Raw genomic sequence first — 16,857 nt, 5'->3', positions numbered from 1 at the left:
GGGGCAGGGGGGGAACTTCCCTGGCAGTCCAGTGGTTAAGACTCCACGCTTACACTGCAGGGACACGGGTTTGATCCTTGGTCGGGGAACTAAGATCCTGCATGGCCCACAGCACAGGCCAAAAAAAAATAAGCTGTTCCTCAGCTGTAGGAAACTGTTGAGTATAGCTCAAAGGGAGCTGCTTCCCCTCTCCTTTCACCTTATATTCTCTCCATCCCATAGCTAGAATTGAAAAATTACCTCTACAATGAAAACATACAAGAAACAAAGTCAGTAAATGAAAAGAGGGAGAGAGTTTCCTAATACCCTTAAACAAATATCTCCTGCCTAAAAATCATTTATTAACAAAAGATAATTTCAGTGAGAACCACAGAAGGTTAGTTTGGGAACATTTCTCAATGAGGGGTAATTTAAACAAAGCTAACAAGCTAGATAAAGTTTACTTCTGTTTTATAGATTCATGTTATATTGTCAGAGTGTTTTTGTTTCCAGCTTAAACTATGGGCATGTATGTAGTGTATGCGTGTACACACACATGCATTTGTGATGGATTCATCATATTTATATTCACAGGTACCTAACTGAACGTGGTCTCTGGGTGTGAGCACTGACAGTAAATTAATGTTCTACAGGAACAATATCTCATAACACAAAAACCGTGTTATGCTTAGAGTATAGGTGTGTTTGTCTTATAATATAACGAGTTTTAAATTTGATTGAGAAAACTAATATTTAAGATAGAACTGCTCTTCAATTTAATTAAAATCATGCATTTACAATCTCTTGCCACTAATGGGCAGTGCAGACTTGATAACATCAATTTAACATTTCCGAAGCAGCTGTTTTTGAAAAAAGTCATGGTTTTCAGTTGGTTTACAAAATGATATGTATATTTTAAAATGTTTAATGTTTTCTATTCAAAGATGATATTTTGGGGTATCAAATTGGAAAATGTCTACTTTAAATTGCTTAAGAAAGCTTTATAGATGAGAAAAAAATAAAATCAACATAGCATTTTACAGTGTAAATTGGGTCTATATTTTGACGCCCATACAGAAGTATATATTAATACATATGTGACCCTTCTACTAGATAAAATGATAGGGCTTTTGGAACAAAGTAAACTTCAAAATCGTTACGGAAAATTTGTTTAAATATTTAAACTTTTGAGTGCATGTTTCAGTTAGATGAACTACAACTTTGAACAATGAAGAAAAGTGACAATGAATGAAAGAAAGAGTTTTTATTGTAGATGATGGAAAGTTAATTTAACAGAGATTTTTAAAATATTGTTTGAATTATTTATACGGGATTATTTTTAAAAAATATTTCTTTCCACTTCCTAAAGGGGGTTTATGATATTCATAGAGCCTTTGGAGGTCATGTGGCATACACATATATTTAAGTTATTTTTATAAAACATTATGGAATGTTTAAAAAATTTTTTAGACAATAAATAAAAATCCTTAGTCATACTTAGTCACATGTAATTTTTATATATTCTTTGTTTAATTGTTTTATAATAGATTATAAGAGAACAATAATCTTACGGTACATTTAGAAAGGTCATTGTACAGTAATTAAAGTGTAAAATATTTTAAATTCCCATAAGTTGATTGACAATCAGAAAAAGTTATTATGATACATCCTCTGGACCTTCATATGAATTCTCCTTTCTTATTCCACTTCTCAACAATTCTGATAAATGACCTTTTCTTTCACTGTAGCTCTTCATCTATGAAAATTTTTGAATACCGTGTAATTCTTTTTTAGATGCATGAAACTTACAAACAAATACATGCCTGGCTAAAAACTGGCTGCTGGAAAATTTAGCAATTTTTAGAGCTGGAAACAGATGTGCTTAATAGACCAGAATTTTTAAAAATGTATTTGGAAGTCTGGTGTGCTTTAGAGGGAAATCTTTCTTAAATTACTGACATTTAGAGAAGAGTAAATATGAGAATTTAATTGTAAAATCGAATAGGTATTTAAAATGCAACCAAGACGATGAGTAGCAGAGATGGTTACATTCAAAATGCTGTTCCCATGCTGAATTTAATACTTAGTCAGCTTTTCCTCTGCACGTCTGTAAATATTGATTTGGAATTAGATTATGAATTCCAAGAGTGCTGTAATGACAATTTTTATGAAATCTCATAATCTAGAGAATCAAATATTCAGATAAGTAACATTGATTACAAATAAGTATGGTACCTTGCTTTAACAATAAATGATTGATTCTTTTCATAATGGAAGATTTTTTTTACCGTATGTGGAGAAAACTGCTAGCATTTTAGAATTGGTCTCAAGCTAAAAAAATGAAATTGTAACTTTTTAATCTTTCTTTGAAAATTTTGTGTTTTTACCTGATATCTTTTTAAGGATTTTATTTAGAAATCTTTTATCTTTTTGTGATAATAGCAACATTTCTAGTAGTTTATAATTTACAGTGTTCCTTTACAAATATTTTATAAATATTTTATAAATATTTGTATTAAGTACTTAGGGAGACACAGGCTTCATGGGGCCTCTTTATGGTACTCACAGCTGACATTGAAGCCTTATCTGAAACACCTCAAAACACCTTTCTCATTTGAGGGAAATAGAAGGTTAGAATTATGAGTTATCTGTAGCTAAAATTCTATACAGATACCTTCACTTTAAAAAAGGTTGTGTCATGTGGGAGCTACTCTGCCCACATACAGAGAGGGTCCTTGAAGATACTTACTTGAAGTAGGTATATGGTAGAGTATGAGTACAGTTGTTAGCTCGAAGCTAATTTCAAAGCTGTCTCATATTGCTATTTTTGTGGCTTAAAGGAAATACTCCCTAGAAATGACCCAGAACATTAATGTATCCTGTCAATTCTAACTCCACACTGTAGCTCCCACCCTTCCCTCACCCAGGCAGAGCCATCCTGTCTCTTACTCTGCCCTCTCCTCTAGGTCCCTTGCCCAGCACTGTTGACCTATTCACTTGTGCACCCAGCAAGCAGGGTGATAGTTCTCGAAACGTAAACTGGATCATAAAAACACTCCAGTGACTTCCCGCAATCCAGGTCCAGCTGGCTAAGCCACCTGATGTTGACAGTTTAGTGGGTGCCCGATAATAATACCCCTCTTTCCACCCCAACTGCTCTAAAAGGCAATGCCCCAAATTCCAGCAGACAGTACCCAGCAGTGAGCTATTTTTGACGCATATACATTCCCTACCTGTGTTTGGAGTCCAGCCTCCTTCTGTCAGTGACTCCGCTGTGCCCTGAGCTCTCAGAGGTCATGTAGCTGGACACTCTGCATCAGACCAGAGATTAGACACAGGAGAGAATGGGGGTGGGGGTCACGTGAGGACGGTTTGTATGGACCCGGCCAGGAGTGCTGTACATTGTTTCACTTATTCACAGGCGAGTACTCATTGCCATATATATGTGTGTGTGTGTGTGTGTGTGTGTGTGTGTGTGTGTGTTTATGTTTATATTTTCTGTTTCAGGCTGTATTTTTTTTTTCATCGAAACAGTCACACAACAACCCTTTCACCTCCCATCCACCATTCACATCTTGCCATTAACTTCAGTTTACATGTCACTTTATAAAAAGGAATGATATTATAATTTTTTTTAAAAAAGGAATGGTTTTATTCCCAAAAAAACTTCCTTTACTATTTTCCCTCAGAGAAATGTACAAGATTTTTAAAAGACCTTATCAACTGCAATTATTTTTTTGTTTACTTTCTGTTTGCCTTTCCCACTGAACTCTGAATTTCATGATAATATATGTCAGGTCTGCTTTATTCATTTCCCTCTATGCAGTGCTGATCAAACGTGGTTATGATTTGTGATGACCAAAGCTTTTTTATCTAGCTCTATATGCTTGGATTCCTGAATAGTGGCTATGGCTATAGTGTAAGGAGGGTAGTTGAGATCCTAGTTTTGTCTTTTTTTTTTGTTTTGCTAGTTATTTCTTTTTAATTTTTTTTCATGGAAAGGCATTTTATGTTAAATAAAGCAGTGTGTACATGTCAAGTCTTTTATTACCTGGTGAGGTTACTGCTCTACATCCCTGAAGATTTTAGATTTTCCAGGGCGCCAGAGTGAACCTTCGCCCCTAACATCCTACCCATCATGAAAATCTGTTTAGCTTGTTCTTTGCCAGATATAAATTAGCTTATCAGGACAAAGAGTGAGGCTGATAAAATACCATATTAGAATTCTATAAATGTATAAGAACAATGAAGCCTATGGGACATCACTTTGCTCATACAAGTGCCTTCAAGACCTTTTTAAACAAACGTAATTAAGAATAATGTAAGCGCTAAATTACATAAGTCAGAATTAATTGAACTACTAGTGGATAATTCATAGACATCACCAAGGTAACCCTCAGAACACCGAGATGACTTCCTTAACTCTAAGGCTATTGTAAGTATTATGAAAGAAAATTAGGCTCTTCAGAATCTACTTTACTTGTAGAAACATAAAATGATAAAGGAAAAGATAGGTTGAAATCAGATGTTTTAGCATCTGTTTAAGTTAACCAACACTATTTTAAAATTTAAAATACAGTGCAAAGGAGTCAGCTGATATTTAATTAATCTATACAAATTAATAGTTTGAGAATGATGTTAAAAGTCAGTTGAAAAGAAGTAAAAGATAAGGTCCCTAAGGGAGTGACACAGTGACAATGGCCTCACATAGAGAGGAACATTCAGTCTGCAAAACATCTTTATTTTCTATTCCAGCTGACAGGACACTTTCCAGCGATGCATGCCTCATAAATCCAAAGATTCTGGTTTTATCTTTTCCTATAAGAAATCCCTATGCAGGGATATTCAGTTAAGACCATTCTGGAGATAAGGATCTTCCTTTTAGTAAATAGCATGAGGATTTTTACCTGCAGGAGCAGTTTTCATGTTGAAAAGGAGATTGGATCAAGGCACCCTGCTCATCTTAGCCCTGCCGTGTACTGACAACCAAAGGTGTTGATTGTATACACCTGAGTGAAAGAATCAGCTATAAAACAGGAATGTATAGCATGCCATTTAAAAATTCTCTATGATATAAAAGATCTGGAACAATAAATTAAAAATAGTTCATTCTTTTCGTATACATTATGTATCATTTTGTAACTCTATAAACGTCCCTTTTTATTTTTTCAAATATATAGTTTAAAGACAAGGACACTGGAGTTAGGAGTGCATGATTGCGGGGGGTTTAGAGGGTGACTTCTTTTTTTTGGTGGTGGGGTGTTCCAAGTGTTTCTAATGATTTTGTTTAGCTTTACTGAGGTATAAATGATATACAAAAAATTGAGCACAGTGTATGCATTTTGATGAGTTTGGACATATGCATACATCTATGGTACCACCATCACACCGAGGCACTAAACATACACATCAACTCCAGCATTTTTCTTGTGTTCTTATGTGTATATGTGTGTGTGTGCTTGTTTGTGGTAAGAACACTTCACATGAGATCTATCCTCTTAATATTTTGGGTTGGCTAAAAAGCTCATTCGTTTTTTTTTTCCCATAAGCTGGCTCTAGTAGTGCTTAGTTGTCTTTAACTTCATTCGAAACAATTTTGTTAGATTGTATTGAGACAGCTGTCATATCAGCGTGCATTTAAAAAAAAATAATCAAAACTGGTGAATGTTTGTGTAGCCATTTTAATATTGAAGATGGAAGAAAACAGCAATATTTTCGGCATATTATGCTTTATTATTTCAAGAAAGGTAAAAACACAACTGAAACGCAAAAAAAGATTTGTGCAGTGTATAGAGGAAGTGCTGTGATCGAATGTGTCAAAAGTGGTTTGTGAAGTTTCATACTGGAGATTTCTCACTGGATGATGCTCTGTGGTCCGGTAGACCAGTTGAAGTTGATGATGATCAAATCGAGACATTAATTGAGAACAGTCAACGTTATACCACGCAGAGATAGCCAACATACTCAAAATATCCAAGTCAAGTTTTGAAAATCATTTGCACCCGCTATTGGTGCAATATTTTAATTGCTTTGATGTTTGGGTTCTACATAAGTTAAGTGAAAAAAACCTTCTTGACCGTATTTCCACATGCAATCCTCTACCAAAATGTAATGAAAAAGTTCTGTTTTTAAAACAAATTGTGATGGGCGATGAAAGGGGATACTGTACAACAATGTGGAATGGAAGAGATTGTGGGGCAAGTGAAATGAACCACCACCAACCACACCAAAGGCCTGTCTTCATCCAAAGAAGGTGATGTTGTATATATGGTGGAATTGGAAGGGAGTCCTCTATTATGAGCTCCTTCCGGAAAATCAGATGATTAATTCCAACAAGTACTGCTGGCAGTTAGACCAACTGAAAGCAGCACTCAATGAAAAGCGTCCAGAATTAGTCAACAGAAAATGCATAATCTTCCATCAGAATAATGCAAGACTGCATGTTTCTTTGATGACCAAGCAAAAACTGTTACAGCTTGGCTGGGAAGTTCTGATTCATCTGCCGTATTCACCACACATTGCACCTTTAGATTTCCATTTATTTCGGTCTTTACAAAATTCTCTTAATAGAAAACATTTCAATTCCCTGGAAGACTGTAAAAGGCACCTAGAACAGTTCTTTGCTCAAAATGATAAAAAGTTTTGGGAAGATGGAATTATGAAGTTGCCTGAAAAATGGCAGAAGGTAGTGGAAGAAAAGGGTGAATATGTTGTTCAATAAAGTTCTTGGTGAAAATGAAAAATATGTCTTTTATTTTTACTTAAAAACCAAAGGAACTTTTTGGCCGACGCAATATTTTAAAGGACACAATACCATATTGTTAACTAAAGTACTATGTTGTACAACAGATCTCTATGAGAGGTATGAGTTTTCAAATGTTCTTCGCTATGATTAGGTTATCACTGTTTGCTAACTGCCTTCCCATAGAGACCAGGCAATAGAGGTGCTATCTCCTTCAATGTTTACATTTCAAAGAGATAGTTCCCAGGTCCTAGAGAAGGACCTTCCTGGGTTATAAAGCTGGCAAGAGGCTGGCAGATTTATGCCTCAAAGGGGCAGGGAAATAATTTACAATTACAAGTTGTTGTTGTTGTTTTCAAAATAAACACTCTAAGACAATGAAAGCCAAGAACCTGTAGTCACAAATAAACCCCTCTAATTTTAGTCAGGCTGAGGGGAACATTAAGCCCTCTTGGTCACTTCTAATTCTATCATCTTTGTTCTTTCTGGGCCAGTTTCAATTGATGAATTTTTCTCCTCATTATGGATCATGCGTTCCTATTTGTTTGCATGACGTGCAATTTTTGACTGGACTTCTGTCATTAGCAATTTTATCTTGTTGGGTGGCACTGAATATTTTCATTTTTTAAAATTATTTTTGAGCTTTGTTCAGAGATGTAGTTTTATTACTTGGAGATAATTTAATCTTTTTTGTCTTGAAGCCTTTAAACCTTGTTAGATAAGACCAGAGCAGCATTTAGTCTAAGGCTATATTTCCTACTGAGTATGGAGGCAAAACCATTCTGAGTCCTTTTTGTAATGGAAATGTGAATTATGAGGTCTTCCATTTTGGCAGCTGGGAATAGGAATTATTACTGGCCTTATGTGAGTCCTAGGCGGTGTTTCTTTTAATTCTCTTGGGGGTTAGTTTTCTTACAAGTATGTTCAGATCACCACCCTGGTGAGTAGTCTGCAGACCTCCAGGGTTCCCCTCTGCTCTGTTCTCTCCGCTGTGGTACCTTTGCCTCAGCTACCCCTCATCCCATCACTCCCAGCTCCACCCAAACTCGGGGAGACCACCAGCTTCTTCCTTGCTTCCCCTCCTACCCTGTGAACTGAAACTCCTTCCAGGTAATAAACTGGCTATTTTTAGGGCTCTTTTTGTTTTCTCAGGGACTGCCTGATAATCAATGTCTTTACAACAACTGTGTCTTCCATTTTTCTGGCTTTTTAGTGGTTTCAGGTTGAGCAAATTTAGCTTCTGTGACTCCATCTTTTTTAGCAGTCAGTATCGTTTTGATTATGTATTAGAAGCATGTTTTTTTTTTTTATCTTGTTTCCCTTTAAATATTATTTTTTGAAAAAGCAGTCAATTTTTATACAGAATATGGGTTTATATATGTTTTGTGAATGTTTTGATAAATCATGATAACCTGTTTTAAAATAACACATATTTATATTCAAGATATTTTATTTTTTACTGAATTAAAAGAACAAAGGTCATTACCCTTTTTTGTATAACATTTTTTTTTACATGGTTTCTAAGCTGTTAATCATCCTTCCTTTTACTAATTTATCAAGAGATAAATATTCACATGAAGCTCAGACATTTTAATTGGATATATCTTTTTAAGTGTGTTTTAATATGTAGGTTTTTCTTTATATTTCTTTTTCCCTTTTTCTTTCTTATAATTTATTTAAAAAGCCAAGTCATTTGTCCTGTGAAGTTTTATTTTGGATTTTAGAGATTGCATCCTAAGGTACGATTTGCTACGTTTCTCTGTTCTCTATATTTCTTATAAAATGGTAGCTGGATCAATAGGTTTGACGTAATTCTCTTTCAGGATGTTCTCCTAGGTGGGGTATTCTTCCCTTAAGAAGCATATGGTATTTGGGTGTCCCTGAGGTGCTAGCAGACTGATGCTCATTGCCTAGAACCATCAATTAATTCGGGGCTGCAAAATTGTGATATTCTCTTATTTCTCCTTAAGCTATTAGTTGGAATATTTAAATGAAGAGAACTTCTCACATAATACTTTATGCATTTAGATATAGTCAGGATACATGAGAGATTATTTTCCCTTTCTTTACCAATTTACAAAATAATAAATTAGTTCACTAGCATTCCCCAGTGTTAATCAAACTAGTTTTTTTAGTATCATTATGAATTCATGAATTTAAATTTATTGAGTGTGCTTTAACATACTGCAATTATTATCCCTACTTATATTAAAAAATTCCCATATTTAGAGAGCAGAAACTTCTTAATATTGGCTACTGAGAACATTTGATGCAATCCTAGCAAACTTTTATAGTTTCCTTACTCTGTGGTATGACAAAATATACTAGATATACCAAAATATCTTTGTTTTAGATCTGGAGTAAGCCATTTCTTCAGAGCCCTGGATTCTCAGTGAGGAATAGCTCAAGACCACAATCTGTGTGTAGAAATGTGCTGAGATGGTCATTATTTCCAGGCCATTTCAGTGGAAAGAACTGGTAAATTTATAAATATGTTGAATCTTCTTTATCATTCTCCTCTGTTCATCACAGTTTGTTCATTACTTTTGGTTATTTAGCATCCTATTTCTTTTTACCTTGTCTCTTACGGCAGCATCTGTTGCACTTTTTTGCTCTTGTGTTCCTTTTAGCTTATTCGGAAGTGATTTTTATTTCTAATTCTTTCCTGAATATTATTACATTTCTGAATATTTAAAATTCTTGGTTGCATTGCTCTTTCATGTTATTTATAATTTTATTGATGTTTTGGTCACATTGAACAATTTGATTCTTCTTTTTCTCTAGTGGGCATGTATTTCTAGAATGTTCTCACTATTTATACCATATTCTCATTGTATTTAAGATTATTCTGTTCCTCATTCTTTTGTCCTTATAGATACACTACATATGATTCAGCTATGACCCTCTTTTGTTGCTCACTCTTAAGTGCATTTAGGTTTTTTTGGTACATAGAAGGGAAAGTGGGTGAATAAAGAAATGTTTGCTAGCTTCACTGCTTTAAAACTCATTACTCTTAATATTTGTGCAGTGTGCCCCAAATTATGGCTTTGTCCTCTCCAAAACCTCCTGGCCCTGTTCTCCAGCGGACTTCTACACGGATCCCTTCTCTGCCTTTATTGCCACTGTTCCTCTCAATATGGATCCTGTTCTCGGCATTACCCTCTGAGGGGAGGGGGTATTTTTAAAAGAAGTCTTGTTTGCTTTTTTTAAGAGTATATAGGGTAGAGACTGCTCCAGTTCTTCAGACTTTACAATGGCCCTCTCGCATAAGCTCCCAAATTAGAAATTGTGAAACTCCCCTAGTTTCATCTACTGTCTTCATGTTGACCTGACACACTTCCCAGGTATTGTATATTGTCAGTTTGGGGTTCTCCTGTTCTCAGATCATGATGATTCCCGTTAGTTTTCTCAAGCAGGTGCTGATCTCCTGCAATTCTTGAAGCTGTGAGTGGGTTTTCTTAACCCACTTGTATCTTGGGGTTCATAGGGACAACTTGTCACCTAATTTTGCTGTAGGCATCCATAGGTTTTTTAGTTTGTTATTCTCATTGCTCTGTTTTCATGGAGAGATTTGCAGTCATTAAAATAATTAACACCACCAGACCACTGCCTTCTTCTCACAGTTCCCTACAGGGATAGTAATTTGGTTTTCAACCCCAGATTTCCAGCTTCCACATGGGGCCTTCAAAAATTGATCTGCCTAAGGAAGTACTTTGCAAGCGAGTTCTCTTAGCCCACATTACCCTCCACCCACTTCTCAAATGAGAGGCATATTTATCTTTCTAATCCCCAGTATTATTTTAGAATATTTTGCCAGACTGAGAAAAACTAAAGAGTGCCAGACACAGAGATATTTTAAAATATTGGTATTAATAAGCCAACTAACGAATGAGTCACAAAACCTTTGGCATGTCAGGTGGTTCCTACTTTTCCTTTTCATAAGAATACTGGAATAGGACCTAATGGATTGGTCAGTTTGTAGACAATAAAAAATAAATTTTGATATAAAATCAAAATGTAGCTTTGCCGTATATTTAGTAGGATATTAAAAAATAACACAAACAATGACTGGTATAACAAAATATCTTCCATTTCTGTCAACATGTGTGATCAACTTTCTCAGTGCTCATATTTTAAAAAGAATAAATAAAACTGATGATAATTATTATTTTATTCTATCAGTAAGTAATTTCATCCATGGATACACAAACTAATTGAAAAAATGTGTCTATGTGTCTCATAAAGAGATGCATTTCCAGTAAATGATTAGTTTATATTTAGTAATTATTTATCACAATATGTGCTATCCCATCTTACTTTTAAGCAACCATGTACCCGTAATAATCGTTAAGGTAATTCAATCCAAAAGAAACTTTTTAACATTTGGAACCTTACAGTTGTAATATATATAATACACACATATTTTATATACATATTTTTATTGCACATTGTAGAGTAAAAACATTTTCAAGTATAAACATATGTTACAGTAAGATGATGTGGAAGAGGTGGAATTGAAATAAAAATTTACGAAATAAAATTAACAACATAATTTTTTTTGAACAGATGACAGTGAATATCACATTTCTATGGATTTTAGATACTACATGAAGTGTGATGCAACCATTTTATTTAAAGTGTCAATATTTAAAATTCACCAGAAATTTTACTTTTTGAATCTAAGTAAATATAATATTTTAAGACAAACTTTAAAAAGGTAGAGGATACATTAGCATGAGAGAAAAAGAGTTTAAAGACCACAAAAATCAGTTATTTAGTGCTTTTATTTTGACTTGAAGGATACAGTAAAATTTGCATTAATCATAGTTAAACATTCCTGACTGTCTTTACTACCATTCTTTAAGGTTGAGGGAGGGATTTAGGTAAAGTTTACTTAAAAGAATTTTTGGCTAAGTTTTGGAGCTATGATATAAGTGATGACATTTTGGAGGCTTCTCTGTACACTTACAGTTGATTCAAGTTATTTGAATGAACTGAACCTCGTTGTTAGCTGTCCCTGGGTCCACTGCATTTGGGTAGCCTTCTATTGGGGCACATTTCCTTCTTACATTCCTCACCTTTCATAAGAATATGGTATCCCTACCAGAACCTGCCTAACTGTTAAACATTCGTTCTTATATTCTGAACTAGTTGATAGTCAATACTTATCCCAAAAGCCAAATTGTAAATGCATGTATCAACATGAAGGCAATGGGAAGAGCCGTTAAAGTGTGTTGACCAGGGTCAATCTGATTACAATAAAACAAATAACTCAAACTTCAGTGTGAAGAAGAGATTTGGGGGGCATGGGTGATGATGAAACTGTTGTGAGTCTAACATGGTAATCCGGAAAGAAATAATCAGATGCCCTAAGCTTGGTGGGGGATGTGGAGAGATGTGGAGAGTTGAGAAATATACAAGTGAAAGAAATCATGATGCTTGGTGATTAATTGAATGTTGAATGCATTTTCCTTCTCCTATATTATATGATTAAATAAGAAAATATTTTTATTTATGTTACACAATATTTTTATTTTCTAGACATTGTCTCCTGAAAGATTTTTCCACTCTATGCTAAATCTAAATGTATTAGAGTAAATATTTATGTGTAATGTTGCTAATTTTCCAGAAGCAAATTATGGCAGATATTTCTGAAGTCAGAGATATGATAAGTTGCCTGGTTTAATCTTTCACAAATACTGCAGTATGAAAAGAGGAATTTTAATGAGGAATTTTGGAATTATACTGTAATGCAATTTCAAAAAAAAAAAAACTATTGCAAGAGACTATACTTAACAGAATTTTAAATAAAGGGACATAAACTTGGAAAATGCTTTCTAATTCTGACTCATTCACTTCATCAGATACCTTCTATTTCTGTCATTTTCAATTTAACTAATGTGATATATCATTTGTGGATAACATTCATAATTCTGCTAAATTAATAATCCTTACCATCTCCCCATCCGTGGCTTTCAACTTTTCATTTGCTAAATAGATTTTTAGTTACAACTCCATTAATCTAAACCTAAAGTTGAAGAGGTAAGTGGCAAAATTAAAGTGATTTTGAGTTCAAAAAATAATTTTTAAATGATCAAAATAACTCAGTTTTTTAATAGGAGGGAGTATAGTTGTTTCATTAATTTGTTAATCAATTTTTTTCTGTTATATTGTTTTAATTGCTTTAGCTGTTCAATATTTCATTTACTGTTATTATTTTCTTTTTTGCTCTTGCCTGTCTGGAGTGTATAGGAACTGTGAGGTTAGAGGGGCTGGCTTAGAATAAGGGATAAGAATAGGAGACCAGGACTGAGGGTTATAGGACCAAGCAGCTGATAAGGACTTTGACTTATACTCTGAATGGATTGGGAAGCCTCTGGAAAGATCTGAGCAGTGGAGTTACATGATTTGATTTACTTTTTTAAAAGCTTTTTTTTTTTAATTTTAGAAATTTATTTATTTATTTATTTATTTATTTATATTTGGCTGCGTTGGGTCTTCGTTGCTGCACGCGGGCTTTCTCTAGTTGCAGCGAGCGGGGGCTACTCTTTGTTGCGGTGCACGGGCTTCTCATTGCGGTGGCTTCTATTATTGTGGAACACGGGCTCTAGGCACGCGGGCTTCAGTAGTTGTGGCATGTGGGCTTCAGTAGTTGTGGCTCGCGGGCTCTAGAGCGCAGGATCAGTAGTTGTGGTGCGCAGGCTTAGTTGCTCCACGGCCATGTGGGATCTTCCCGGACCAGGGCTCGAACCCGTGTCCCTTGCAATGGCAGGCGGATGCTTAACCACCGTGCCACCAGCGAAGTCCCTAAAAAGCTTTTTTTGATGGCTGTTTTGAGAAAGGGACTATAGATCCATGAGGAGAAGCAGAGAGTGTGGCAGTTATTAAAATAACTGAGATTTTGGTGGTTGATCAGGGCAGTAGTGGTGAAGGTAGAAAGTGGATGATTTATTAAATAATTTGAAGGCTAAGTTCAATTGATTTGTTTTTAGTCTGAATGTGGCATATCAAAGAAAGAAAAAAGTTAATCATAAGTCCAATATTTTTGGCCTGATCAAAGGGAAGGATGGAGGTGATATTTGTTGAGATGGCAAAGACTAGCAGAGAAACATTTGAAGGAGAAGTACTTAGTCTTTTCAGAGTGTTAAGCTTTGAAAGTCTATAGAAGTGATAAGTAGGAAGTTGGGTGTGTGGGTCAGAAGTTGAGGGGAGACCTTCAGGATGGAATGAGGCATTTGAAGGTTGTCAGCATTTTGACTGGTATGCAGTGCCATGGGTGCACATGAGCTGTCCAAAGGAGTAAATGCGTCAAGAGAACGGGTACACTCCAACATTCAACTCTGTCTTCTAACTTTTCTAGTAAATTTTTTCTGAAGGAAGGACGGCTAGACATATTTTTAAAATATCCTATTATTGTTCTTTAAATTTTTGAAATTGCTTTGTCCTTAATTTATGAATGCAATATATATTCATTTTTTCCTGAAGATCGTGATTAGATTTTTTTTAAAAATCATTCTCTTTCATATCTTAAATTGTACCATTTTTCTGTTTTGTTTGTTTTCTATCAGACATTCTGTTTCTTAATCTTGGTCGTATTTTTTCATAGCCTTGGGGGTCTTCCTATGTCCAGAGATCCTTGATTTTCTGCTCACAATGATGAATGAAAATAGAATTATTTTAGGTAATTGATATGGATTCCCTCTACTGTTGCGTATGAAAGTGTATTTTCCTGCTTCTTCTCTCCTTTGAGTGGTTTATTGAAAGTTCTGTTGACAATGGGAGGGTTTATGATTGATCTAGTTCCCTGAGAAGTAATGACCAAGATTTCAGAAGTTAAGCTAGGGGCACTCAATTACCACAATGAGTTAAATTTTTTTTTTGGTGGACGCAACCCAAAACCTGTTGCTTGCAATTTGTTATTCTTTTTTTTAGCAAAATGACTTTTCTTTTCTTTTGGCCAGAGATTAATGCCACACTCTCTATTTAACTGACATGAAAGTGGAGTGAAACATGCATAGACAACCTTCCAGTGGACTTTGTGGCATAATGTCCTGTTTCACTCTTGACTTTCGTGGTGCGTTTTCCACATTACCAATTCTGAACATGAAGCCTCTGTGCAGTTGGCAAATCAGCCCCTCCCTCCACCATGGTCCATTTGTAGTATGTTGGCATGATAGTATCTTCTGTTATGCTCCCTCTGTTATTTATTTCTATAAGCTTATTGCCTTTCAGAAAATTATTATGACATTTAGCTTTACAACTATAAATGCAGTATTGGTTTATGCATTGGTTTAAGAACTCAGGTAATGAATTTGGCAAGAATGTTCTCAAATTTGCTTCCCCCAGTTATTAGCTTTGTGAATTTGGGAATGTTACTTAAGCCTAGTAAGAATATGTTTTATTTTTCTTTAAGGTAGGGGGTAATAATAATAATACCTAATGCAGAGGATTACTGTTAGCATTAAGTAAGGAAATATATATCAAGTCCAGTTTCTAGAGACTAGTACATGCTTAATATTACTATTAACAATAATAACATGAGTAAGATTATTTTAAAATTTTAAATAAGTGGTATAATGATAGCTTTTATATTCTAATTTATTGTTGGATTACATACAAATTATGTAATTTTAATTCTGGAAACCTACATAGTATAGGAAAAACATGTTAATAAAACAAAATAGCCTATGTGTATATATCTACATATTATATATATATCAAATTTCATGATTCTGCTGAAAACTTCTAATTATAAGAACAGCTATGGGGAAAAATCATTGTTTGCATTTCTAGGATTTTTCTCATTCCTATGTTTCTTCTTATAGACTTACGTTTTAGGTTCACTGCAAAATTGAATGGAAGGTACATAGATCTCCCATATGCACCCCCCCACACACACTCATAGGTAGCTTCCCCCATTACCAAGGTCCTTCACCACAGTGGTACATTTACTACAATTGATAAACCTACACGATACATTATAATCACCCAAAGTCCATAGTTTACCTAAGGTGCACTCTTGGTGTTGTACATTACTGGTTTAGACAAATGTATAAGGACATGCATCCATCATTAGAGTATCACACAGAATAATTTTACTGCCCTGAAAACCTCTGTGCTCCACCAAGTCATCCCTTCCTCCTCCAAGCCCTGGAAACCACTGATCTTTTTATTGATGACATAGTTTTGCCTTTTCTAGAATGTCATATAGTTGGAATCATACAGTATGGAGCCTTTTCAGATTGGCTTCTTTCACTTAAAAATATGCCTTGATGTTTCCTCCATGTCTTTTCATGGTTTAATAGCGCTTTTTTTGTTTGTTTTTTAGTGCTGAACCATGTTCCATTGTCCGGATGTGCCAGAGATTACTTATACTGTTTTCCTGCAGTAGTTTTCTATAGAAATTTATTTGCCTCTTTTATAGATGTTCTACATACATTTTACTAGCTTGAGCATTATACAGATGTATTTTTTCCATTGCCCAAATTTGTCTCTGTTACAATCTATACACTATTTATACTTCATAGAAAATATACATAAGTAGGATTACAAAGAGTACTATGGGACTAATATTCAAGACTGAAAGATCAGAATTAATTGGATTAGTTTAGAATCCAATTAGTCAATTATTAAGAATCTGTGGAGGTAACTAAGCTTTGTCCAATTTTCAACTTGTGAATTTAGATTAATGGAGATTTGCTGATTTGTTTTCCAACAACATAGGAGTTTTCAACTACAAGTGTAAAGAAATACATGGTTCAACTACAATATTTATAATAGCAACAACAAAACCTACCAGGTTATACATAGAAAAAAAAAACAAAACTGAAAGCAAAGTGGAAGACTAATGTGAATTATCCTGGAACCAGCCTTTGTAATATCTTGTGATTATGACTTTAACTTTCTTTTTTCAGTTTGACATTCTTCATGGTCAACATAAAAATAAAATGGAAGAAATATCAGGAGATATAAAGGAAGGATCGAAATCTCAAAATAGCAGTGACAGAGTGATCTATGAGTTAAGAGCAGAGGTAAGTTACTGCATAAAGAGTAATATGCTAAAACATATCTGAAGGTTATTAAATGATATAATGTCCTAGGAAGTATAACTGAGGAGTCTTTGGTTATTTTATTAA

The 16,857-nt window shown here is 34.6% G+C and overlaps 1 protein-coding gene across 1 annotated transcript in view; it reads left to right on the top strand.

Moving 5' to 3' along the window:
• The window catches only part of CCDC102B (coiled-coil domain containing 102B), a 176,730-nt gene that overhangs the window by 12,449 nt on the left and 147,424 nt on the right, over positions 1 to 16,857 (top strand). Inside the window, exon 4 of the mRNA XM_061169220.1 lies at positions 16,636 to 16,752. Within this exon, the coding sequence (XP_061025203.1) occupies positions 16,636 to 16,752 (117 nt within the window). The remainder of the gene's footprint in view (positions 1 to 16,635; positions 16,753 to 16,857) is intronic.

Source organism: Eubalaena glacialis, chromosome 15, assembly GCF_028564815.1.
Source record: "Eubalaena glacialis isolate mEubGla1 chromosome 15, mEubGla1.1.hap2.+ XY, whole genome shotgun sequence".
Classification (NCBI taxonomy): Eukaryota; Metazoa; Chordata; class Mammalia; order Artiodactyla; family Balaenidae; genus Eubalaena; species Eubalaena glacialis.
Note: the sequence above shows the minus strand (reverse complement) of the source record. Positions and strands in the feature narration are given on the sequence as shown.